Source organism: Melanotaenia boesemani, chromosome 6, assembly GCF_017639745.1.
Source record: "Melanotaenia boesemani isolate fMelBoe1 chromosome 6, fMelBoe1.pri, whole genome shotgun sequence".
Taxonomy (NCBI): Eukaryota; Metazoa; Chordata; class Actinopteri; order Atheriniformes; family Melanotaeniidae; genus Melanotaenia; species Melanotaenia boesemani.
In genome coordinates, this window is record NC_055687.1 from 17,342,453 (window position 1) to 17,368,733 (window position 26,281).

The 26,281-nt window shown below is 38.2% G+C and overlaps 1 protein-coding gene across 3 annotated transcripts; it reads right to left on the reverse strand.

The window, feature by feature from the left end:
• Positions 1–496: 496 nt before the first annotated feature.
• On the reverse strand, positions 497–25,861 carry ttyh1 (tweety family member 1). 3 transcript variants are annotated; one of them, XM_041988080.1, is made up of 16 exons: positions 25,764–25,861; positions 25,125–25,266; positions 21,741–21,908; positions 20,096–20,325; positions 15,820–15,931; positions 12,602–12,939; positions 9,263–9,358; positions 9,085–9,157; positions 7,105–7,180; positions 6,869–6,924; positions 6,493–6,585; positions 6,305–6,397; positions 6,074–6,213; positions 2,930–3,097; positions 1,419–1,497; positions 497–596 (listed from the first exon to the last, which is right to left on the reverse strand). In XM_041988080.1, the coding sequence occupies exons 3-16, from the start codon at positions 21,873–21,875 to the stop codon at positions 513–515; spliced, it is 1,773 nt and encodes a 590-aa protein (XP_041844014.1). In that variant the 5' UTR covers positions 21,876–21,908; positions 25,125–25,266; positions 25,764–25,861; the 3' UTR covers positions 497–512. The 3 variants fall into 3 exon arrangements, with proteins under 3 accessions (XP_041844014.1, XP_041844013.1, XP_041844015.1); XM_041988079.1 differs by lacking the exon at positions 25,764–25,861 and having other exon boundaries at positions 25,125–25,512; XM_041988081.1 differs by lacking the exon at positions 25,764–25,861 and having other exon boundaries at positions 3,037–3,097; positions 25,125–25,507.
• Positions 25,862–26,281: the final 420 nt, after the last annotated feature.

The window sequence follows — 26,281 nt, forward strand, 5'->3', positions numbered from 1 at the left end:
ATATATAACAAGTGAAATAACTGCATAACCACAGAAAAAAATGTGCTGTGTTGCTACGTGCCAGTGTTTTTCTTTTTTTGTTTGTTTGTTATGTTTGTTTTTTTCACACAATATTTATATAAAAAACTTAAAAATAAATCAGTGGTACAGATACATGTAAGAATATAAAACTACAACGTAGTAGCATCAATACCATTCTGACTTGCCTCACCACTGTTCACAGTTTACACAGAGTTTGGACAAACAAAGAGGGAAGAATTTAGACCAAGACTTGGTTCATAGCTTTGCACAAACCAGCAATATTCCAGCTGGTTGTATTAGCTGTCCATTTAGAACAGTTTCTTTTAAGTGCTTTAACAATAATACTCAGTGGTACTGACATTACACACTTTAAATTCACACCTAGCATTCATTTTATTTAGATTAGTTTCTTTTTCATTAAAGTGTCCATTCATATGAAAACTAAACTTTTTTTTCTATACAGTTTTCTAAAAAAAAAAAAAAAAAAAAAATCAGCGTGAATACACGTTCCTCGAATGGGAGGGGTTGGGGTGTGATTGACCTCCCCCATAACCAGTCAGCATGCTGGGAGAGTACTGTACTTCCACAAATTCAGATGGGATTCAACAGGAAAGAGGTCAAGGTGGTCCGAAGTTGTGCAGAGAGAAGAAAAAAAAGAAGAAGAAACACTGTCATTCACTCATGGAATAAACACATTGAACGTAATACTGGCATATTTTCACTATCTGACCGGTGGAAATCAATACAATTATGCTCATCTTAATCATTTTTACCTCGGATGACTATGTTAGGTAAAAGCAATACTGATTTACCCACGCAGTCCTTCACAGACTGGTGAGCTTCAATCATGTTTCCTTCTGATAAATGGAAAGACAGTTAGCCTGCTGTCCTGTCTGTTAATAAAATTAGTAAATATATTATGGTATGAAAGATAATATGTTGTCTTTGTGCTATTTTAGCTGATCATAGGATTTGATACAGGGTTTAATCCAACTTTTTGGTAAAAATAAAAAAAGGGATCTCTATCTATCTTTCTATCTATCTATTTTTATTTATTTTTTACATAGCTTTGTTCTTGAGCCCAGAAGAAGCTTCTATGATTTTTTAAAACAAATGTTCTGGTTTAAGATGGTCAGATAGTGATAATAAAACACAGTCAAATCATGTTAGCAATTAACTTTTTTGAGGAAACAGCCAAACCTGGTAACCTTTTTCCCATATTTTTGCACGTGTTAGAGCTGTGACATAAAATAAAGAAAAGGCCGAGCCACTGTGAGGTTGAGGGCTCGCCACCATGTGAGTTTGTTTGCTACTGGTTATCAAAGCGAGCGTGAGCACTGACAGCAATGATTAAATGGCACAGATTGCAATGGTATCACAAGTACAGAGGAACTCACAGAGGGGGGTGGGGACTGCCTGTCAGTCAAGGGTAGGCTCTCATAGCCAGGGTTGCCATTGGAGGAAACGTTTGGAGTCCTGTATAGAGATAGAAAGAGACAAGGACAGAAGAGAGAGGGAGGAGCAGAGGATTAAGAAAAGAGGGAAATAGGGATGAGACACACGGAGAAAGACAAAGGGGACAAGGGCCACAGGGTGATGGGACCCAAAGATAGGTAAAAGGGAAGAAGGAAAAAGAGTGATTAGAAATAAAGTGCGGAAAAAACACAGCACTCAGAAGCGCTAGTAGGTATTAGTACTACTGGCACTCAAACAATGCAATGTGAGCACCAGCAGCAGGCACACAGTCCACTCCTGACTGCATGGCAGGAATTATTCAATAATCTGCAATTACATGTATGTACGACTGACTAACCAGCTGAATTTTAGCATCAGTGTTGTTTACTTAATGAACTTCTTTTTCTGCTTGATAAAACCCAGAAAGCTTTTAAATCAGGTTCAATCTAGAGTGGACTGTATTTTTAGTGCTAGCTAACTTTCTAATCCTTGTCAGTATCTTTATATTTTTGTGTTAATATTACATATATAAGTAAAATAGTCCAAACTAGGTAGTACTAATTATAGTTAGATTCTTAAGTGAAAAGGGAGAAAGAGGGAGAACCAAACAAGAAGCAGGAAGACAGATCCAGAAAGAGAACCTGAGAGGTTTGGACACCACAGTGAGGAGACAGATGAAAGTGATGCAGGAGGGGGTGTGTGTTGGGAGGGTTACCTATTGTCAACCTGAGCCTCACATCGCCGGAGTTTTTACGAGCGCAGCCTCGTCAATGACCCCCTCCCCCCAGCACAGCAGTAGCATACTGCTGTTTAGGAGACAGGACGCCATTTGAGACCAGATCTGTGAAATATCCGAGCGGCCTACATCGTCTGTCCTGAAACACCTGACAGACGGATAGACAGACACACAGACAGACAGACAGACCTCTGGAGTTGTGTCTGTTTCTCTGCCTACACTGTAGTCCATATTGACCTGTCTGTGTGTCTGTCTGCAATGCATGTGCTTAACCTGGCAGCTCTGTTAATTTGGACTCATCCTATGTGGCTATATGTGCAGAAAAGTGTGTAATTTAGCATTCAACCTACCTAATCTGCCGCCTCTTGTGTGAAACATAGGTGTGCGTTTGATTCTACATCTTTTGTGTTTGACATCAGTATAACTGGGTGTTAGCCCCTGTATTTTAAAGAGAGGAAATTTGAATTCAAGGTGCAAGCGTTTAGTGAAAAGACTATGTGTCTGCACAAAAACATGTCAATAGTGCTCAGTCAGCCTCTGTGTTGTGTACTCTGTGCTGTCATGTGACTCCCTGGGAGCTAATGTGAAGGGGTCCACAGTGTGAAACTGCCTATGGATCCAGATAAAGACACAGAAACACAAGCTTGATGGAGATAAAACTGCATCTCTGTTCTGTCTGTCTGTCTGTCTGTGTGTCTGAGTGTCTGTGTTACTCACGGGAGGGGCGGCGCGCTAGAAAAGGGGGGTGTCCACCCAGCCCCAGGGTAATTATAGAAGGGGGCCATGGCCCCTCGCTGAGACCCCGAAGACGCCTGTCTACGTGCCTGATGGGAGGTGAAGGGGTCCTCACTCTCGCTGTCCGAGTCGTCATACTCCTCTGATTCACTGTCACCATCCATGAAAGAGAAAGAAACAGGAACACGTTTATCATTATATCTACATATTATGTACTGTGTAAATGCCTTGAGCCACCCCTTGTTTTTTTTTTTTAATTAGTTCCTTTCAAAGACTTTTTTGCTATGTGAAAAAAGTGGTGCTGAGCAACATTTTCTGCAGTTCTTTCAAAGCCCTTGTGATTGAGCATGTTCAAAGAAGCGTGGGTTCTTTTGGCACTTTGTTAAAAAAGAAGCCTGTGGCAAAGGCACAGTTTGTTCCCATTTCTGTCATGGTATTTACAAACAAAATCCAAAGATAAAACATCTGGACAAACACAGAACTGTTTGTCACATTTAAATAAACATAAATTTACAAAACTGGGAAAGTACAAAACAAAAATAGAAGAGGCAGGCTTGAAAATCTATACCCGGGATCACCAACTTTGGACGTCTTGAGTCAGTGTCCTTCAGGTTTTAGATGATTCTCTGCTGCAACACACCTGACCTAATTTAATGTTGAAGCTTGTGCAGAATTTGACAAGAAGCAGAGTTGGACAAATCATTTCATTTGAATTTGTTCCAAGAGGCCAAGGGTTGGTGATCCCTGACCAACACCATATGAACAGATGAAGAGCTATCCTCAAGAAAGGATATGTTGTATGTTCATTAATATGCACTGTCCCATTCAAATAAATGATTAAATTTAATTAAGAAAATGGGAAAATCCCAGTTAAGACCTAACACAAGACTGGAGAGATTTATTTGGACCTTCAACTGATCCATATACTGTTTACTGAAGCCTCATCAGAAATGGCCTCCGTTGAAGGGTGGCTGTCAAGAATCCATTCTTAACACTTTAACGGTCTGCTCGATCATTTAGAAGAGAAAATTCCTCAGTGACTACAATGAATTTTATTGACAGTTTGTGGAAATAAACCTACCAAAACTATCTCTACTATTTGTTATGCCATTACTGTTTCAAATTTTTTTTCCTCTTTACCATTTCATAATTGTTACTATATAATTAAACTGCAATTACGACCATTTGTTTAAAAAATCAGTTTCTTATTATTATTGACAAAAAAAAGAAACCTGGAGAATAAGTCCTGAAAGCTACTCAAGCAACTACTTTTGTCTAAGAAGGTTCAAGTTGTGTTGGTCAAACCAAAAACTAAGCCTCAAGCTTATAATTTTACAAACTCTGATTTTGCTTTGTTTACCGTTTTTCCAGGTATGTTTGCATTTTCAATTAATCACACCTATTTTATGGTCTTTTGGCAATATATTTAGAAGCAGTGACTCAAGACCTTTGCACAGTGCTCTCAATTTATGTCTTTTCCTAGAAGTCTTATAAACATTGACAGATAATGAAACAAAAGACCACTAAGCACAGACACATATAAGGCCCCGCCCACTTTAACAGAGGACTAATACATCTAGAAACAATGGCTGTGTGTGCACACACAACAATGTCCAATCTATTTAACTTTTTCTAAATTAGACAGTATTACAATATACATGAGTTGCAAAAAGTACATCATATTCATATTTCCATTTACATGTTACAGAGCATGGTCTGATTAGGGACTTGTGCCCACATTACATCCTTCTACATCATTACAATGTTTGGGTCATTTCACTAAACATGGAGTATTAGTCTACTCTGTTCTCTCCTTTGGCCCAAGTATGGGTTGAAGTCTTCCTGCTCTGCACTGAAATCCACCAGCTCTGGTAGTGCCCGATCAATAGGCAGAAACAAACAGTGTGATCAAAGAAAATAAGCCTAAAACAAAGAACAGTGTTCTCAAAAAAAAAAGGACCAAAGACAGTTATAATAAGTGAAACTGGAAACTCTAAAACATGAAGCAAATGTTTTGATCAACAATACTGAATGTTTCAAGATGCTTTGGTATACAAGTTATCATGATTAAGGTGAAGTAAGTCAAAGATCAAAACATTCCTAATATCCAAATTAGATTATTGTGTGTATATCTATAAGTATATATATATATATATGATACACATATTTGTATCATTATGTTGCCACTAAAGGTCTCATTGTGTTCATTTTGCATCTTACGGTTGTTTTATGTAGTTTGTTGTTGTTTTGTATCCATTCATAGCCATATTGTCATTGCTGTTTTTTAATGATTCCATTCTGTGTCAAGAGGACATTTTGCGTGTCTTTTATGTACTTTTCATTTGTGTGTCTTTATGGCTACTTTGCAGCTCTTCATAGTTGATATGTCATCCTGTGTATTTTACATCTCTTTGTGGCCATTTTTATTTGATTTATGGTAATTTTGCTGTTATATGTCATTGCCACTATTTTCATTGAGCTAATTTTGTGACTTTATAACTCTGTTAAGATATACTATATGTATTAATCAAGTAACAGGATGTCACAGTTTAATAACCTGTCCATACTTAGAACATATCTCTTGGTCTCCATCAATGATTATTTAGCAATTAAAAAATATTATGCCCAGAAATGAACACCCACAAAAGGTGACCATTTAAAAAGATCAAACAGGACTGAAGCATTAACACGAGTAACTACACATAATCTTACAAAAAGCTGGTTATATTTAAATGATAAACAATAAAATAATAAACAACTAGAAGAAATTAAATCCATCTACATGTGCTATAAGCTTTATTTGATTTAGGTAATCATGATATGCTGGTGGAAGAGCAGCAGCACATTGTTAGTCATGAATGGTGAAACAAAGGAATAAACATCCCTCACAATACTGGAGGCAAATGTATTACTCTAATCCAAGATCAATATACGCTGCATACCAGAGTTTCTATTTCTGGCAGTGTTTAAATATGGGAAATACAGGTGTAAGCACCAATAGGGACTTTCTACTATTTTCCTTATGAATGGCTTATTGCAGCAGAAATAACAGAACTTACATAATGCACATTTCTTTTTTCATCTCTTGTGGACAACAAAAAGATAGAAATGACACACTGTTCTCACCTGGGGAAGCTTCTCCAGGCACCAGGCAGAGAGCAAAGGATAGCAGTGAAGGCCAAAGCAGAGAGGAAAGAGTAAAGGGAGAGGTACAGCAATCCCTCCATCCCATCATAGCACAGGCCTTTTAGTGAGTCAATGTAGTCCTAAAAAAATAACAAAAAAAAAAATGTAAATCTAATTATAATATTAATGTACTGGCTTTATAATTGGTTGTTGCAGCTCATTTGTAGTAACCTTGTTGAGGCCCCTGCAGTTGAGCAGTGCCACCAGCTGATGAAAGTTGCCCTCTGTGGAGTTGAGTATCTGCTGAACCTCCCTGAGAGACTTCTGCAAGCAACACAAAATTGCTCAGTGACAGAAGATATCTGACAAGGCGTTTCAAAGTGTAAATTTTGCTTCTTGTACCCAAATTATTCCCGTACCTCAGCTTTGGGGAACTGCGGGAGAGCATTTCTGTCCAGACTGGAGAGGTGTGTGTGAATGTTTGAGAGGGCCCTCTGCGACTGGGTCAGCAGCTGAATCCAACAAGTCAATTTTGTCAGTGAAATCAAGCCTTTTTTTTTTTTTTTTTTTTTTTTTTGCATTATTGCTCAAAAGGGGTATTACTATTCTGTGAGTGTAGCTATTTATCTGGGGACACAGCAAGTGGGGTACAAGAGAGGCAGCAACAGCTGTGCATCCCATCCTTCCTGCCCTTGAGAAAGTTTAATATTCAACACTCACATTCAAGGTAAGCATTTGAACTCCATGCTCTCATGTGTTAATATGTGAACATATGACTGACAGAGATTATATTACCTGCTGGAAAGGACTGTTCATGCGCCTGCTGCAGGTCAGATAATAATCCAGCACATCTGAATGACCAGCAAAACAGCAGCACACAAAAGATCAGTGCACAAAAGAAAAGAACATTCATCTGTTATTATATCAAATTCTGCCAACAAAAGCACATTTGGGAGGTAAATCATGAGCACAGTAGATGAGAAAAACAACTAGCTCATCCAGAAAGTTCTGCTTGGACACTGATGCTGTACCTGAGCTGGTCCCTGTGCTGAACTGGGTGGAGTTGAGGACGAAAGTGTTTGGATCTGAGCAGAAGTCACTGAGAGCCTGGGAACGCAACAAGCATGGCAGGGAGGGAAAGAGAGGATGACAGGAGACAAAAAAGAGATGAAGGGAGAGACGAATGTATGAGGCCAAAGAAGAAAGAGAGGACATGAGAAACATTAGTTGACACACTGACCAACTGACACACTTACATCGGCAGATATCTGACAGCAGTGCAAATATATGGACGACCAACAGCGCCGTAATCAGAAGTGACAATAAATAAATATGTTCATTAATACATATAATTATATATATATTCATTATTAATTTGATTTTCGTGCTTATTTATTTAAACATTAAATAGTGTATTTGTAAAATTATTAAAAATTGGCAAATTTTTACCTATTTCTTCGTCCACTAATTTTTGGCTTTTATATTTGTTTGGTTTGTTTTTTTCCTTTTTGCCAATGAGGTGGATGTTTTTAAGCTCATTTTAAAACATAATTAAAACATAATAATCACAGAGAGCTGTAAGAAGCTTCTGTCTGGTTGTTGCAAATATTCTGATACACATTAGTAAATAAATGTTGAAATAAACAAATATATGAATGAATAAATTAATGCAGAAATGCATAAATCAAAGTAGAAATAATTTATTTAATGTGGAAAATAAACAAATAAATAAATTAAATCAAAACATGCAAAATAAATTTTTAAGTGTTTATTCATTTCTACATGTAACTACCTAATTCTGTTTATTTATTTTCCATAATACCATTTTTGGTATTTGGTAAACTTCAATCTGAGCCATCTTTTTATTGGATCATCTCCTCGTTAAAACTTTCTTTCTTCATCATTTATATACAGTACAGAAACTTTCCGCCATTATTTATTTTCAGAGAAAGTACTCAACTTGAGTTTGCCAAACCAGAAGAGGGAGTGCGAGCCACACGGAGCCTGGCAAGTGATTTGGAAAGCAGTGACCCGGGACAGCATAGTGTGGGCAGGCCCACAGCTGGCCCATTGTTTCCTCGTCAGTGATCAGGGACAGAGCAGCTCTGTGTGGAACCACAGGCTTTGGGACATCTCCCACCAGCCCCACATGACACTAAGACTCTTAAACTGAGGAGCAGTGCAGTAAAACACCCACCATTTACCATCTTCCTTCTCACTGAAGAAGCCTCATCCCCTCAGAGAAAATGACCACACTTGATAATGAAAAGTGGACTCTGATGGGGACATAGACATGCTCTTTATGCTCGATAAATGTCACAGTATTAAAGATGGCTTAATTGTTGCCAACAAAAAACAGTCAACAAATGTCATGCCATGGAGTTATAAGCGTGGCCAGACATTTGCTCCTATGAAAATAAATGTAACTTTCACAGGATTTTACTAAAGCTTCCTTCTTTGCATGCGTAGTGTGAATAGCCATGAGGCCAGTACACACCAACAGCCTCAGGCCTGAAACGCTGGCAGCAAGCTGATTGTTTCCCCACTCTGTCAATCTCAGTCCTTCTCTAAAAGCAATCTCAAGATGCACTCTCCTGCTCTACCTCTCAACTCTTGCTGAAAGCCTCTCTCTTCTCCATCCTTAGTTCTTAAAGCCAAACGCCCCCAAACTTGCAAGAACACTTGCATGTAAAACATGCACTCCGGCGCACAAACACACTTTGTTCGTAAACACGCACACGCTCATTGAATCTTTAATCTCTGTCCCATTTTACTGCCGATTTGGTCTTCTGCCATGACTGCAACATTCCCTAGGAGGCAGGTCTTTTCACAGTTTAGCACAATGGGCACAGAAATCGCACAGAAACACATGCAGACATCACACTGGTCTGCCATCAGGGGTCGGCCCTCTAAAGCTGTCTTCTCTCAGCCATTGCCCACCAGTTTCATTCACTTCCTATTCTGCAAGCCCTTGCCCTGCTCACCACAGCAGTTTTTCTGGTTCTACTCACCACCACAGTGGCTGTCTCCAAGCCCAGGGAACCCCAACTCAGGAAGAGAGCCAACCATGCCAGAACAGTCATCCTGTGGGGGGGATACAGCACAAACTGTTCAGCTAAAAGGGCACCCTGACTGTCAGTCCACTGTTGTATGGTTTTTGTCTGGAAATACAAGTGTGTGTTTACTCACAGGATGAGCAACCAACGGGCTTGCTTGGCCAGTCCCAGCAGGATGAACAGACAAATTATGAGGTCAAGCAGCAGCAGCAACACATATGACAGCCACCTGGAAAACACCCATTCACAAACACCACATAAATCAGATGCCTTAAAAACTGTGACCAAAAACGAAGACTGGGATTTAAATCCTATTCCACCATTTTTGTTTTCATTCCATGGTTAAACAAACACACAAAAGAAGCTATGTTATCACAGAGGGAATGCAGTCAATAATTTGAATTTTGAATAATAGTATGCCCTTTCCTTTTTTCTTAATCTTAAATTAAGAAACCAGGTTTTAACTTGTACATTCCTGATCATTTTGTTATTATTAGTTATTTCACTCCTTCCAGTTTTCATTTTCTCCTTATCGGATCGTTTCATGTTGTTTTTCATTTCCCTGAGTACCCCCCATTGATTCTCAGTTTTTTGTCCATGTAGATTTTTAGTTGGTATTTGATAAATACTTTGAAGACAGTCTGCTGGCTGTGCCTCACACTTCTCCACTCTGCATGTGGTTCTGCTTCCTCCACCTCTGACAGACAACTCTGTATGTGGTGACACTAAAAAAATTTCAACATCTTTCTGGTCTTGAAAACTCATAATTCATATATAATGCTTGTGAGGAGAAAGGGCGGGGCTAGAGGGGGTGGCCTGGGGAGCACATGCCACCACTAAAATCTGACTTGCGCCCAAGGTACCATCCCAAGAACAGACAAACAAATTCTAACAAATATCTAGTGTAATAGGGCCTTTTCCTGAGTAAACATCAGTTGTCCAAGTGCAAGTGAAGGCAGCACACAGTGTACAGTACATGATGTTTTACATTAGCACTACCATATTCTAGATAATGCAGCATTTATACAGCATGATCTCGCCAACTGTGGCGTTAATAGTTAAATGGCCGAGAATGAAGGAAAAACACTGATAAAACTTATGATATGGCTCAAAGAAATTTTCTTTTTATTACCAATGAAGTAAAAGTCTTTGTGCAAAGTGATTTTAGTCATGCCTTGCAGGATTAGTCTAAGTATTAAAAAAAAAAATCATAAATTGTTTGCATTTACAACATGCTTTACTTTTTACATTAGATGACAAATTTAGTTTAAATAATCAGTAAATAATTTACTTTACTTTTCTTTCTTTTTTTAAGGTCTCATTTAAGGTGCATTTAACCCAGTCCTTCTGAATGTAATATTAGTTTGTTTTCTTGAAAAGCCTGGTATGTTTGGGGAGGTGTGAAAACAAAACATATTTCTTATGTGGATCAAAGAAGAGAACTCTGGTCTGCCTACAAACATGGGACTTGACCTTCCTCAAGTAAACCAAATACAGGAAGCAGACTAAAACACAAAGGGTGCCGTTACTTCAATACAGGTCAACCCAAGACCGCTAGGATGTGAGAAAATCTGTGTTTCACTCTGATGGGGTGGAATCAGACGTTGTCCCGCATTAACCAATAGATGATTAAGTTTTCTTCTTTTTACGTTTGCCTTGTCGTATCCTTTAGTAATTCTTGATGCAGCGCCCCCTCTGTAGGAATACATAATTCAAAAGGTCTGATTCATTTTGAGAAAGTGCAGTCTGAAAGCAAAATCAGACCAGCTGAGTATTTTCATCCCCAAATCAAATAGAGTCTCCAATCCTAACAAGTCTAGTGGACTCTTAGGTTTAAATGCACTCTTACATTTGCCTAAAACCACCTCTGTTGATGAGAGTTTATAGCATCTCAGTAATTAAAGACATGACATGATGGATGAAACATAAAGGCCAACTCAACAAATCCATCCAGGTTCATGTCATGGCTTTTTCCAGGTGAAACCATAACATCTACTTCAAGGAAGATTCTTCATTATACCTTATTTTTGACATTGTCAAAAAGGGAATAATTCTTTGTTTATTGATAGTTCATCACTTTGTTTTTAAGATGTTTTCCTTGAAAGCTTGTAGCTTCAGTAAAAGTCTTGTATATAGTTATTCTTTCTTTTCTTTTTTTTTTAACAAAATCTCAGCTGTGAATCCAGTCTTTACTTGAACAAATGCTTTATTTTCATTATCTTAACTGTTTTTTTTTTGTGGACTATTTCTTTCTTTGCATAACTATGTGTTGATTACCCCTCTGGGATTTCAATTTGTGTCATTATTTGTTGCTATCATATTTAAAACTGATGGGACGTGTCAGATTATTTGGATTCTGCAGGTATGCCTTTTATATATATATATATATATATATATATATACACTACCGTTCAAAAGTTTGGGGTCACTTTGCCATGGGATTCAATAGGGAAGTGACCCCAAACTTTTGAATAGTAGTGTATACTGTATATATATAGTTCATATATATATATATAAACACAGGAAGAATCAGGATGTGCGTGTACTTAAGTCATACTTGCTTCTCCTGTGTTGCTGTTAAAAGGCAGGGATGTACTTTGTTGTTATTACTTAATGGACAATGTTTATTAGTACTGAGATCCACTTGTGACATTTTTTATCAATGAAGATGAGTACATTACAGAATACAAACATAAAGCATGTCATCAAACTATTAAGAGGGAAGTAATTGTAGCAAAGAATCGATTACTCCAAAAAAACACATCTAAATAAACATGAAACATTTATGAGTGACTGAGCTGGATATTTGTCTCAGCCTAGATATGATGATCATTGTGGGAAATGATCTAAAGGGGATTTGAAAACTCCTTTATTTCCAGTGTTGACTCTTGCTAGTGAAGCAGTAGGCACACATTTCAGGGAAATTTCTAATTTTAAATTGATTCTAAAAACATTCAATCCAGTCAAATGTGATACTAATCAGTTTTATTATTGCAATGCAATGTTATTCTAGATTTCCAGGAAATAACTGTTTGGTTTTGTAGCAGCAACAGGGCCAGTTAGATTTTACTTTAAAGAAATGCTCCAGCACAACTCTAGAAAATGTTGCATCAATTATATATTATTCATTTAACTGCAAACTGTATTATTCATATATGCTATTTTGAGTTATGAACTTCTGCATTTTCAGCTGACAAATTAACCAATGTCCGCCACCTGCTAAAAAGGATTAAATCCCATCTTTCTTTCTAAATTCTTATGGGAACATACTCAGAAAACTTTGACATACAAAAAAGAAAAAAGAAAAGCATGCATCCTTCGGGCTCATGGGTATTATGTTTGTTAGTAATCCTTGTATGGAAGCAGGAACAAATCTGAACATGACTTTCTAATTGTTCAAGTATCTACAGCAAGTACATATTTTTTGTTTTTGTGTTTTTTCTCCAAGGTGCATTTGCGTGTACATTATCACCTGTAGTCCTCATTGACCATCAGTGTGTTAGCTGCCCAGCCAGGTGAGAATGGGTTGGGCAACAAGCTGCTGGCAGGTACCACTGTAGGAGCCACGGAGGGTGGAACAGGTGTTAATGGAGTAATGGAAGCCCCGCTGATGCTGCTGTCATTCCCCAGCCCTGCGTCTAGACTGGAACGAGCCAAGGAGATGGAGGAGAGGAGGTTGATGACGTTCTCAGATAACCTTCTGCAGTTCCGCGTTGACACCAGGAAAGGTTTGCTGCCGGAAAACAGCTCCTCCATTGAAGTAAGAGGGCTGGAGACAGAGAGCTGCAGTCCAGTAATTGTGTCTGAGATCTGGAGGGGGAGGAAGGGAGAATGTGAAAGGAGTTAAGTGGGGCAAAAACCACAATACAATCATGGTGATGCTTATAATGCTCTTAAAATCATAGTTGGGTAAAGCAGTTGTGCTGTAGACACAGAGTGGCTGCTAATGCATGGCCCTCACAAAGTATAACACCACTGAGACATCAGTGACTTGATCCTGCAAGCAGCAAACTTCCTAATCTAAGTCTGGACATAAAAAACAGTGAAAATGGCATAGAATGACATACAGTATAGATAAGTGACAAATTAGGGGGGCAAATAAGAAAGGGTTTTAGTCAAGTGTGTTGAGCCACAGGAAGTTTTTTGCAGCTTAACTTTGATTTTACAAGTCTCTGGTATCTTTCTGAAGGAATGAAACACCATTTTTCACTAAAACTCTCCTTTATTTGCTGTTTCAATGTTGAAATTGGAGAACATTAGCTAGCATGTGATTCATGTCATTCATAAATGAAAAAAATGGTTTTTCCATGTAGTTTCTTATCTTTTTAGTCAATAGTGTTTAATAGTATTGCATACATATATAAATTTCATATTTATATTGGTATTATTACCATCATTATATGATCTTGTATCTTACTTAAGTGTACATAACTGTTTGTATAAATAAAAGTTAACACCAATTTAAATTAAACATCTTGTTATACTCATTCAAGACAATATAAATGTGATGTATCTATGAATTGTACATCAAATTTAATTTTGTTTACAGTTAATTTTGTTTAGATGTTAACATTTAATATGAAAACACTGCTGTTTATTTTTTTATTTTTTTTTTATTTAGTACTGAATTCTTCCTTGTATACGACTACTGTGGTTTATCTCCTTATTTTTTTCATTCTAAATGTTTCTTTTTGGTTTTATCTCATACAAAACCGCCTATTGTTTCACCTTATTAATATGTTTTCTACCACAATATATACATTGGCTTAAAAAATTATTTCTAGTAGGGTGAAACTAAGATCTTTAGGTATTTGAATTTGAGATCAAAATACAACAATGAAGCAAAGATATGATCTGGCTTTAGCTTTACTTACTCCAAAGACAGAGACTACTTTGTGTCTCTAAGTAACTATAAATCTGAGCTAACAAAATAACCTGTGGAGTTCCCCAAGGCTCCATCCTGGGGCCACTGCTGTTCAACATCTACATGCTCCTGCTTGTTTAAATTATGAAAAACTAAATTTGTTACAATACCTGTGCTGATGATCTGATCCAAACTCTGATCAACTGCATCAGTCAAATGAAAGATTGGATGTCCCACAACTTCTTTCAGTTAAATGAAGACTAAACTGAAATAATAGTTTTTGGAGCCAAAGAAGAAAGATTAAAAGTCAGCACTCAGCTTTAAAACAGCGAAGTTAAAAACTAACAACCAAGCTAGAAATCTGGGAGTAGTCATGGACTCAGACCAGAACTTCAACAATTATATTAAGACTGTTGTAAAGTCAGCCTGTTAGGATTGAAGGAGTGATGACTCAGTAAGATGTAAACCAACTTGTCCATCCATTCATCTTTAATAGACTGGACTATTGTAATGCTGTCCTCACAGGTCTCTGTAAAAGTTCATCAGACAGCTGCAGTTAGTCCAGAAAGCTGCTGCTGGAGTCCCCACTTAAACCAGGAAAGGGGATCATAAAACCCCAGTCCTTAGATCTTTACACTGGCTTCCTGACTTCAAAATCCTTCTGTTAGTTTACGAAGCACTGAATGGTTTAGGACCAGAATACATTCAGGATCTTCTGGTTTGTTATGAACCAACCAGATCCCTCAGATCACCAGGGTTAAATCTACTGTCTGTTCCCAGAGTCAGAACTAAACATGGAGGCAGCGTTCAGCTTTTATGATCCTCACATGTGGAACAAACTCCCAGAAAACTGCAGGTCTGCTGAAACTTTCAGCAGTTTTATATCAGTGTTAAAAACTTTTCTCTTTGATGCCTTTTGTGCTATACAAATAAACTTCCCTTGCCTTACTTCAGGTCATTTATATGAAAATAACAATCACTTTATAGATGCTGAAAGACATTTGTTTAAAGTTATTGTATGAAATAAACCGTTTGTCAGTGCTACAGTGAGAATTCAGTCTACAATACTTTGGAGGACGACTGAATAATAATACTGAATAATACTTTAATTTCATTTTTCATTTCACTTGATGATATTGATAATAACACAATCAAATCATATTGCTGCTTTTTTCTTTTTATTAAAATGTCTTATGTTGTTTATTTCTGTGTACAGCCTCCCACTTGTTTGTACATCACTTTATTTACATTGTTAATCTACCCTAACACTTTTTATCTTTTATCTCCTTCGGTGGTCCTGTGTAGCCACATGTTCTATTTTATCTCATTTTGTGTTGTTTCCAATGCACCTCAAACCAAATGTGTACATATGGCTAATAAAAATCTTGAAATCTTAAACAATCATGACATTTTGCCAGAAGTAATTTTCTTTCAGCTAATAGATTTATTGTGTACTGTAATTATCTGTGTGATAAGCAGTAAAAATGAGACTAAGAAATAAATAATGCAAGAATTTCAGTCATTTAGATGTTAATGGTTCTGATGTGACTGCTGCAGTGACTGACATGTGTTTCTGTTGTCACTCACAAGTATTTGTGTCGTTCACTTTTCTTTTTTGGGGGGGGGGGCTTTACCAGAATTTTAACCACAACTGACCACAGTGAAATGAATCAGACAAAAGTTTCTATCTAGTTTTCTTTCTCTGGGAAAAGGCCACATGTGAGCATAAGCACATCCTTCCTTCTCCGTCCCTCCTACACACACAAACAGCATGAAGCAGAGCAGATACTCTGCATGACATTTTACTTGCAGAGAGCAGCACTCACCAGCAGATCGATGGAAGCTAGCGTATAATTGGCTGTGAGAAGAGACGAGGTCAACTGATACATCCCATCATTAGCCTCGCTGTTGCCATAGAAACCGATGCCTATGGCAACACTGCAAAGAGGAGGGGGGGGGGGGGGAGAGAGAAAGAAGCATGAGAACATGGTGGGAGGGTACACATTTGACAGCAAGAGAAACAGAACGATGGACAGAAGAAGCGATAGCAGAGGCATAAATGTAATGTTTAATTCAGTGTGTATGTGCATTTTAAATGAATGTGACACAGGGAGATAGAGCAGGCGGGGATGTGATGTGTGTGCTCTGGATGAGCAAACCAACAGCAGAGTATGGGGAAAGGAATAAACAGTTGTTGGGGGGGGGACTGAGCCTTAGCGTTCAGTTGTTAAGCTCCAGAGAGAAAAATACTTGAAATGTTAAACATAGCGACGTGTTTACACATTTTTCTGTTATTCAAATATTCAGATTAAGGCAAAGGCCAGATGTTCATCAAATCCCCTAAAACCAAAGAGAAATGGTATGACCCAATCTCCCACAAAGTATGTGACCCAGATTAGAAAGCAAGGGGAAAAGGAGGAATGTGTGCCTGTGTCTGTATGTGCTTTGCATTTCAAACTGCTGAATCTGAACGCTGTCTAGTGCAGCTGCATTTTAAAACTGTCAACACTGTTTTTATACTTGACAAAAGCATCCAACTGAAGGCTCGCATTTAGTATTTTCAGAGTCATTTTCTTATTCACACACCGTTCTTATTTTGAACATCAGAAAAGAAGATGACTGTGACAAACATTACATTGCAGTCCATGAGGGGGAGACACGAACCACTTCATCAACCTCTACATGATGGCACGATTATGAAAGCTGAAATCAAATCTGCATTATGCTGTGAAATTTCAATAGTCACAGTAAAAATGAAAGCAAAAGATATGGATGGAGAAAAATAAAAAGTACCACTAAAGCTTTAATTTTCTTAAAGCACACAGCTGCCTGCAGTAGATGTTAAAAAAAACAATCTAAAGGGCAGCTGAGCTTCCTCTTTATGACTCATCCTTCTGCTATACAAGAGTATGATAAACAGATGTCAAGCAGCATTTTTGAGTGATGTAAAATGATCACAATGTGTGGACTTGAGGACTGTGGGGAACGCTAGTGGGTTAATGACAACTACACTGATGGCAAATTGATGAGAAAGCCCTTGCCCACATACACAAACACACACTGATGAGGAAGCATTAAAATCAACACTCATCTCGTTGTGGTTGGGAAACAACAAAATAGCATGACTGAGCAGGAGACTAAAAACCACATGACGATGGAGGCGATGAAGGTGACAGCTTGAGATTCAAAGCATTACTGCTGTTAGTATTTTTGTTTTTTTTATTATTCTAAGCTCAATTTAAAGAGGCAAGATTATTCTTTTTAAATTTACATAATCTCTTAGTCTCCCATTTAGTTAGTTTGTTGTTTTTGTAGAAGGTCCATTTTCTGCCATTTCTTGCCTGCCATGTAACACAGTTGCACAATATCCACATAGCCACAAGCTAAGCGCCCGTTCGAATAAAGCTAAGTAGATTGTGAAGCTTTTCCCGCAGTCTGCCATAATTTCCTTCCTAGTGCAGCTTAAAAACTCTAAAATGTCTAAGGCTTGACCAAAGCTCACCAGACATTCATTATTTGAATGAAAATCTCCAAAGCAATATCACAGCATTTATACAATATTTAGAGAAGAATGAAAAGCTAAACAGTAAATAATGATAAAACAAAAATACCTCTTTTTAAGGCTCAATATATGCTTCATAATGGAGTTATTTTAAAGAAAACCACAAATCAGAAGAAGCTCGTTTAGCGCCATAAGGATCCACTGACTTGGTACGTCAAGAAATGTTTTTGAAAGGAAGGTTTTTTTTTTTTTGGTTTTTTTTTAGAGCCAGCACCTGGCTTCCCTCAGTGATAATATATTTTAAGGCACTTCCACATAAACTCTGCTTTTACACAGTGTGACCACATCCATTGTTTATTTAAAACACGTGTCTTAACTGACTTTGATCTGCTCGTACAAAGACCAGGGCTATGTTGAAATGCTGAAAAGCAATAAAAAAAAGAGAAAAACCAAAAGGTGGTTTATAACTAACAGTGTGTTTACTGTGTATTCATATTAGTTGTTAACCATTAACAGCCCATAACAGCCTTCTGGAAAATGGGAGACTTCCGTTTGGAGGGAAAATGTTTTGAAGTCAGGAAAATGTTAATGACATTGTTGGTAATGTACGTCAGGAAACCTCTTCAACAGCTCCATGTCAGACACTGGATGGTTTTATCCACCACATTATATGCATGTGACAACATTGCCTTGTTTTAGCCAGGCCAAGTGACCTGTCAGATCAAAATTTTAAGAGTAGGGCTTGGAGAGACAGGAACTAAAGTATTTCAGATAGAGGGAGGAAAGATTGAGTAAAGAATGAAAATACATTGGAAATGTTTATATAGCCCTATTCATAGTAAACTCCTAAAATAGTACAATGGTGCTGAGAATGAAACTATAAATTGTTCTTTTAATTAAATTATTATAGTTTGTGCTGATTTCTAATTCTACTTCTTTCTGCTCAACTAGAAAATATGGTTCTTTTTTCAGCTTTTGTCTGCCTACTATGTTTATTATTTACCTTTTAGTTTCAGATTTTTGCAACAAGCATAATGTAGACCTATGGGAGACAATATGTATTGAATGATGAAACCATCTTCTTTTTAGGGGTGAGTAACAGTTAAAAAGCATTTTCTGGTAAAGACATGCATATTTCTTGGTTGCTGGTATTTTCTATTTTTCTTTCTTTTTTTAGAGTAATTTCTTCTGTAAATCACTTGGAAATGCCAACAACTGTTTATATAAAGTTGATAAAGCTAACAGCGAGTAAGCTTAGCTTAGCTAGGAAAAAATAATTAACAGCTAGCAATCCCCAAGCTGTTCTCAATTTTTATTTCCTTCAGAGAGCTACATCCAAACTGCTAGTGGCATAATTCTTTTTATCTAACCAATAAAGCTATTAAGCATATTTAGCAAAAGTTTCTCTTTTTATTATTATTATTTTGTCAGTAACCAGTCCCCAATAAAAGAACTACTAACTATTAACCGAAGAGTTATATTTGAAAAAGTTACTAATAAAAAAATATAAATTAATTAATAACAAGATGAAAAAATCATCTGATGTGTCACATGTAGTCTTTGGTTATGAAGTTATCTAAATTTGAACTGTAACCCAGACTATACTCAAAAGTATAGAAAAAGGTTGATAACTGTTCAAAAGCTGTGAGATGAAGTAATGTAGAAAGTGCACCTTTCATTTTATAGCAATAAATCCTCAATTCCTACATAAGCCTGCCTCCTGTCTCATCCTGCATATGGGTCCTGTCTCCACACCCTGACTGCATATGTGGTATTGGTGAAGAAAAAAATTAAGATGGCACACGGCACAAATGAACAAAAGCTTCAAGCTTGCCTTTAAAAAAATAATCCCTTTCAGGATGCTTATGAGTCCCTTTGGAATGATGCAGCTGTAGCTCTAAATATCTATCAAATTTTTGTTCAGTGTCTTAACAATATCTCTGCAAAGGCCAATTCTGATAAAGTGAAGCAGAACAAAGAGAGGTTTAAGTACAGACAATTCAGGCGAGCTCTACAAAATGTACATTTTTGCAGTGTGGCACTATGTTCTCAGAGTCCCCCAATCGGGGGACTCTAAGTTTAAAAAGGTTCAACTTTTTCTTTTTTTTTTTCAGCAAAATATTGACAAATGAACCAAAGTAAACACAGCTCTTCTGTAAGATCCCAGGCAAAAAAAAATGCAGATTTAATATAACAGAATCTGTTATATCTATTGCAGTGATTATAATCCAAGTACTGAGTAGAAACTAAACGTAGTGCAGTAAGAAACACATCTCATTATTAAATGGAGAAGAGGAAAAAGAAAGTATTAAATAAAAGCTTTCTTCAAATATTACTCAAGTAAGATTTTTGTACTTAATGAATGTACTTTTTAACACTAAAATAAATGTGACAAAATATCAATAAAAGGGACCTTCAAGCTTTATTCATATGATCATTCTGTATTCATACTTAAGTGAGATTGTGAATGTTGGACTTTTACTTGTGATATTCTTTTTTTGAAAAAAAAAAATAAAAATCTGAACCCTTTTTCAACCACTGCTAAAAGACAACATGTGTATTGTTTCATTAATACAATGATGTCTGATTTCCCTTCTCACCAGCACAGCGTGACAGAGGCAACCGCCACCCACGTGACACAGCAGATGCCCCGCCCCTTCTTCCCACTGTAACCGTGACCCGTGCTCCCATCTTCATCCTCCTCTTCTTCCTCTGATCCCTCGCTCCGGTCACCACGGTGACAGCAGCAGTAGTGTATAAGGAAGGAGAGAACCACTAAGAGGGAGATAACAAGAGCGATGGCTGATATACTGGACAAAACCAGCAGAGTCTGAAAAGGCAAGAGGAAAAAGGAAAAGGAGAGGGGGATTGTCAGCAGATGAGTCAGTGAGCGTAAAAAAATGGCACTTTAATTCCATTTTTACAAGTGTAAAGGAGAGATTTCAGATGGTGAAATACCAAGTAATCCTGTTAAATTCTATAGCTTGTCAGACTGTCCCGCCCCCATTAACAGCAGGAGATGGTGATTAAAAGGGTGTGAACAAGTAAATTATGTGCTTCAAAGAGGCAAGAAAATAAAACAATATTGTAACATATTGCATGCATACACTTAATGCAAATACACATAAGTAAAGATAAAAAGGAACTAATTTAAGTCAGATAACTTGAGGTTATTCTCCATTATCCATGCTTACTTCAAAAGCTTTAACCCACGAAACCTTGATGTTGCTCTGCACCATGATGGATTTTAATGACACTAAGCCATATCAGATTTTGCTTTTGACCAGGGTCCATGTCATAAAGTCAACATTACTGAAATGCATTTTACTCCAACACATTTCTACAGTATAATCCTTCATCCATCTGCCCGTCTGTCACTCTCCATTCCTCCACCTTCCCTCTGTCTCACCTCCTGTTTTCTGAAGCTCCTCCCCATTGCTCCACTCCACCCATCCCTATTTCCCCACGTTCTCCCACTCTCTTTCTATCCCCCTACTCTCCCATCTCTTTCTTTCTATCCACACCACTGAATCTCTATTAATAATCTGTGACCTACTTAAATACATTCACTGCCACTCTCTCTGGCTCCCGCTCTCACTCTGTTCGCCTTTCCTCTCGCTGCCCAGTTTTCTGTTCAGCAACCTCCTCGCATTACTCATCGGCTCTCTCATTCCCTCTCCCTGAGCACTTTCACTCGCTTTTGTCTTTCTGTTCTGCAGGATAATTTGTGCTCTGCCTCCCCACCCCACCTCCTCTTTGTGCTGCAGAGAAGTCACAAACACTGAAAGACACAGTTAGCTAAAACGTTTGTACGAGAGCTTGTAAGAAGAGAGGAATGAAACGTCGGTTTTTACTGGAGAACTGCACAGAGAAACAACTGTGGAGCTGTGGTACAGCTCAACTTTGCAAAGTAAAAAATAGAAGTATAGTATCTAGCAAGGTCAAGAAAATTAAAACCAAATAGACAGCTGAGAGGTAACTTCAGGGGTAGAGTGTAATGTTCCTTTTAATAATTACGCCAATAAATGAGCATAGAGAAGTGTTATATAGGGCTGTAAATGCTGTTGTCATGGCTCTGCAGGTTGTTGCAACATTACAGGATTTAGGGACCAGTTTAAAGAGTGATGTGGCAAAAAATTACCCATCATACTGCTACTTAGTTTTAGTCAATTATACAGCACAGTAATTATGATGCAGCAAGGCACCTCAGGGTGGACAGTGGCAATAGTGTCAGGTGTCTGTTACCTGCTGGTACTCCCAGCTGTCAGGGACAAAGTTATTGTCCCTCATCTGCATGCTGAGGTCCAGACGGGGAAGGGCATGACACATTCTCACCCATATTGAAGGAGTATAGCTGGGTACCGTCGTCATGGCAGCCATTTCCCACTGCCAGTGGTCTCCTTCTCCACCACTCTGTGTGAGGGAAGACAGAGGGGTGAGAGGATCCAGGATGTAAAGTGTGAACAGGGAAGAAGGAGAAAGGCACAGGGAGGGGTGAAGGTTTTCCTGAGCACATGGCTAAACTGAAAAACAGCGAGGTCACTCTAGATGCAACCGTAGGGTGATCACCTGAGACAAGGAGTTAAAGAAGTCCAAGGAGTGTAAAGTCTGTGCACACATATATGATCTATGATATCATCAGTGGCAGCCCAAATGTGTTGATGGGTTTTGTGCTTTGAATTAAGATGAGCAATAGAATTTACCAACAGAACTAACAAAGTCTCAATTAAGAACAGAAACTAGTCACAAATGTCACACAACACAGAAAAAGACAACATCATAGTAAACATCTGATTTGTTTACATAAGTTCACAACAAAAATATTAAACCCTTAGTTAGTAAAGGTTTTTGCATGTTAATATAATAATTGCATTCAATAAAATTGGTGGCTCTTATGGACTCTTGGTCAAAACAAAAGGTTAGAAGATTAAAGCATTATTATGTTAAGATCTGAAGTGTTAAACTGAGATTACACTTTGCTAAAAAGAGTACATGAATAGGAGGATCTCCATGGAATGTAAAGGGGACATGCAGTGCAGGGTCTTTAAAGGGTCCTCCAAGGACAGTATATACATATGCAGAAGTGTGTGCAAGGTATCATGAAAATCATGAAATTGAAAAGGTTGCACCTGAAAATCTTCTACTCTGCATTGATGTCTTACAAGAAGTCAAGGGGGAAGAAAGTAGGATAAATACAGAAGGCCAGTCTGGTTTGCCAAAAAACACACGGGAATCCTCATTACATTGAGAAAGCAGAGACAGGACAGAAGGCAATAGAGAGGCTGGTAGGCTTCTGATACTGGCTGCACAGATTAAGAAACCACTGGAGAATTATTGTTTAAAAGACAGGAATTTTAAGACAGCTCAAGAAGAAAGGACAGATTCAACCATTCACAACAACATTACATATAAAGGGTCATAGAGCTTAGCTCAATGCTGACATCATGGACAAATACAGTTCTGTATCAATAATGACACACATTCTGAATTAAGGGCCTGTGCTGGAAGTCTTTAAAAGCAATAAATAACACTTTCAGTCGGCCCAGTGTTCTACTTTAGTGGAGCTTGTTTCTGTCACTATTGATTTTTCACACAGTGTTCAATGCCATGCATGATAAAAGTTTGATTTTGCCACGTGTCATATTCAATGCAAAACAATCTCACCATTCAGATTTGGGTCGGTTGTGGTTGAGAACAAGTTAGCAGCTTGCCCACTGGCCAGACAGGGCTTTTCTAAGCCCATTACAATAAGCCTGTTCACCTTAATGGTTCCAGCAGCCCAACTGTCACAAATCAAATCACTGCCAACACTCCATTTCCCTTATTAAAATGATGCTGAACATGATGGTTCCCACTCTGAGAACCACATCCATTCACTATTCTATACCTCAGCAGTGAGAACACCATGATGTTTCTTGGTACATGATCATTTATCTTAAATGGAGACATTAGAGGAGTGAGGCATCTCCGTGAGGGTCATTTATCAGACTTTGAGGGTAAAAGCTTTTCAAGAGGTGCAATAACAATTAAGGGAATAATTGTACAGTCAAAGGAGAATCAGTCTACTTGTTGAGGTTAACACCACCAATAAAGTGGGGCTATAAAAAACAAGGAAGTCCCATGATAAAACAATGCATAACACAAGCAAAATACAAAATATAAAACCCATTATTAAACAATTAATAATACATAATATGGAATATAACTCCTTAGCATGAATGCAATGTTTCCTTTTCTGCAATAGTAATGCATTTACAATACATGACCAGAAAAGTGCAGTTATTGCAGGTCAAAGTTCGGATCATTTTCTCCTAGAACCCCAAAAGTAAAGGCAACTTAATGAGATGCTGATGGAAATTAGGTGGTATGGGGGCTGACAGACCTGGAGCTACTGTTACTCAGCAGTTGTCACAGATAGGAAACCTCAAGTTGACGTGATATCTCCTGCTAGCCTGTTATTATGCCTGTTACCATTGCATAACTGAAAGAAAATAAATTTGAGTTAAGCTGGTTCAGAGGAAAAAGAAAAAGGGGAGAGACAAGGAGAGGTGCAATAAACCCACCAACTCACCTAGGCAATGCTCAGATATAGGGGGAAAAAAGGATGAGAATAAATCTGTTGTCTGCTGTATGCATGAAGCTCACACACAACTGGGGATGAAACCACTTGCACGATATCAGACTCCATGATGTCTGGATGTAAAGAAAAAGGGCCATTTTGTGAGGCAGTTAATGAGAAGAAGACTAAAGCGTCTTCTGTCAGCTGAATTTAGGATCGTTTTTAGCGCATGGAAATCACCACCTTTTTTTTTAAATCTTTTTTTTATGAGACTACAGCTCTTAATTAGACAATATAAATAATCTAGTGTATTTGCTGCTGAAGAGATTCGCACAAATTCCCAATTCGCTTCATAAAATCTGTAATGATTACAGCCTCTGTAGTCGTCAAACAGCATCTTAACAGCAACCTCTTTATAGACAGTTTACAGACAACAATTTATGAGACAGCATTACATCCTCATGACCTACTACATCGGTCTGGAGAAATAAATTATCATCTCTGTAAAGCAATACAAGCTATCCTCATCTACTATGTAAAATCCAAGGAATTTTCTCCATTAAAATTCAGTCTTCACCTTGCATCCATCTGCAAAGTGAACGCTCTGCTCCAGCCAAGTGAGTGCAGCTGACAGAAGGTAAGAACTCATAGACAAGTGTCCAGAATGACACGAAGTTGAGGAGCACGGAATACATCCACACTGATTAACTGGACTGAAGAAGCCAAACAAAGCATTTGAGGATCTTTCAGATTAAAAAAAAAAATCACTCTAAAAACTGTCAATGGTGGGAAAACCAGTGGATGCAATCAATGCATTACAGCACAATCTGCTTAATTGCATATTCTAAAAATGCATTAAAAAGATTTTTATCAGCTGTGATGGATGAAAATAGAAATCCCTTTTGGTCATACAATATGTTAGTCAATCTGCAGACAAAAGCATGGATTCACATTAAGAATGCACTGTGATTTAGCAATACACACATGCAAGGTGTAACATATTTCACTTAACTGACCATTAATCTTTGCAGCCACATCCACTATTAAGCCAAGAGAGAGTAGCCTCTTACCTCTGTCGGCTCTGTTGGGAGATTTCTCTCTCCTTCTGACTCTTCTTTTTGTCGGTGTCCGTGAAATATTTACCCACTCAGATAGGTATACTGGCAGCCATCAATGCTTGATGCTCTTGAAAAATCATCCTGCAAAAATGACCTGGATACATGCCGAAAACGTGTCAAAATATCGAGAAAAAAAGCCAGAAATTCTAGTAGTTAGTGAAATCTAAAATGGTCAATAATTGTGTGGTTGTCTGGTGACAGTAGAGAGGTGCTTGTGTTGATGGATGGGAGAGGAGCTCTCAGTGAGCGCGAGTTGGTGAGAGAGAGGGAGGGATTAAGATTGAGGAGACACCCCTGAGGGATTCTTTATCGTTGTATTGTAGCCCTTCGTAGCTTAACGCCCAAACGACTTCCCAACACGGCAGTGACACGATATTGCCCAAAGATAATTAATCTGTTAACGCGGATTAGCGGGGTCTAACCCCTCACTCAACTGGTTCCAGAGGCACACTTCTGCTGCCCATCAACCCAACCAATCTCTGCCCAAACTGCCAGGCTGAGTCCTGACCAGATCACTCAGGTAAAGGGTAAAAGTGTCCCCAGCTATGTGCACTTAATGATAGAAAGGATAGATTTTAAAAATCAACTCACATGTTGGATGCAAAATAGGAAACTTCTTCCTATAAGAGAGCTAACGGGTAGAAATGTGCAGAAAACTAAGTAAGATGGGTGAATAGGCACACAGAGATGAATTTGGGGAGGGGGAGATGCAGAGAAAGGGAACATGAAATACTGAGGAAAAAAAAGTGGGTTCCCAGGGAGTGATGCTGAGTGAAAGAGGAGGGAGGGAGAGAGATGGCGTGAACAATGAATAGAGAGGGGCAAAACAGCGTGCACTGGATTTGTAGGCAAAGGCAGTTTTCAGTGGAGGATGCAAGACAGCATCAACACCGATTCAGCGACAAGGAGGCAGCAGAGAACATGCAGGAGGGATGACAGCACTCTGATGAAGATGTTCTCTGAGTGAATTGACCAAGAAACTCAAATTGAAGACATAGTGATGAAGCACAGCAAAGAATAATTAAAAGAGTAAAGTGTTTGTCTTCTGTTGGAGAAAGGGGGGCAGAGGCAAGCATGAGGAAAGCGTGGGGGCGGCGTTAGTTTTTCTG

What these genes read in the sequence shown, in the direction of transcription:
- ttyh1 (XM_041988080.1), bottom strand. Translation starts at nt 21,875, where the DNA reads ATGGCTGCCATGACGACGGTACCCAGCTATACTCCTTCAATATGGGTG. An exon ending in TGAACAGTCCTTTCCAGCAG is followed by an intron (nt 6,586 to 6,868) that starts GTAATATAATCT and finishes TGTTGGATTCAG; the next exon opens with CTGCTGACCCAGTCGCAGAG. An exon ending in CGCAGTTCCCCAAAGCTGAG is followed by an intron (nt 6,398 to 6,492) that starts GTACGGGAATAA and finishes TGTTGCTTGCAG; the next exon opens with AAGTCTCTCAGGGAGGTTCA.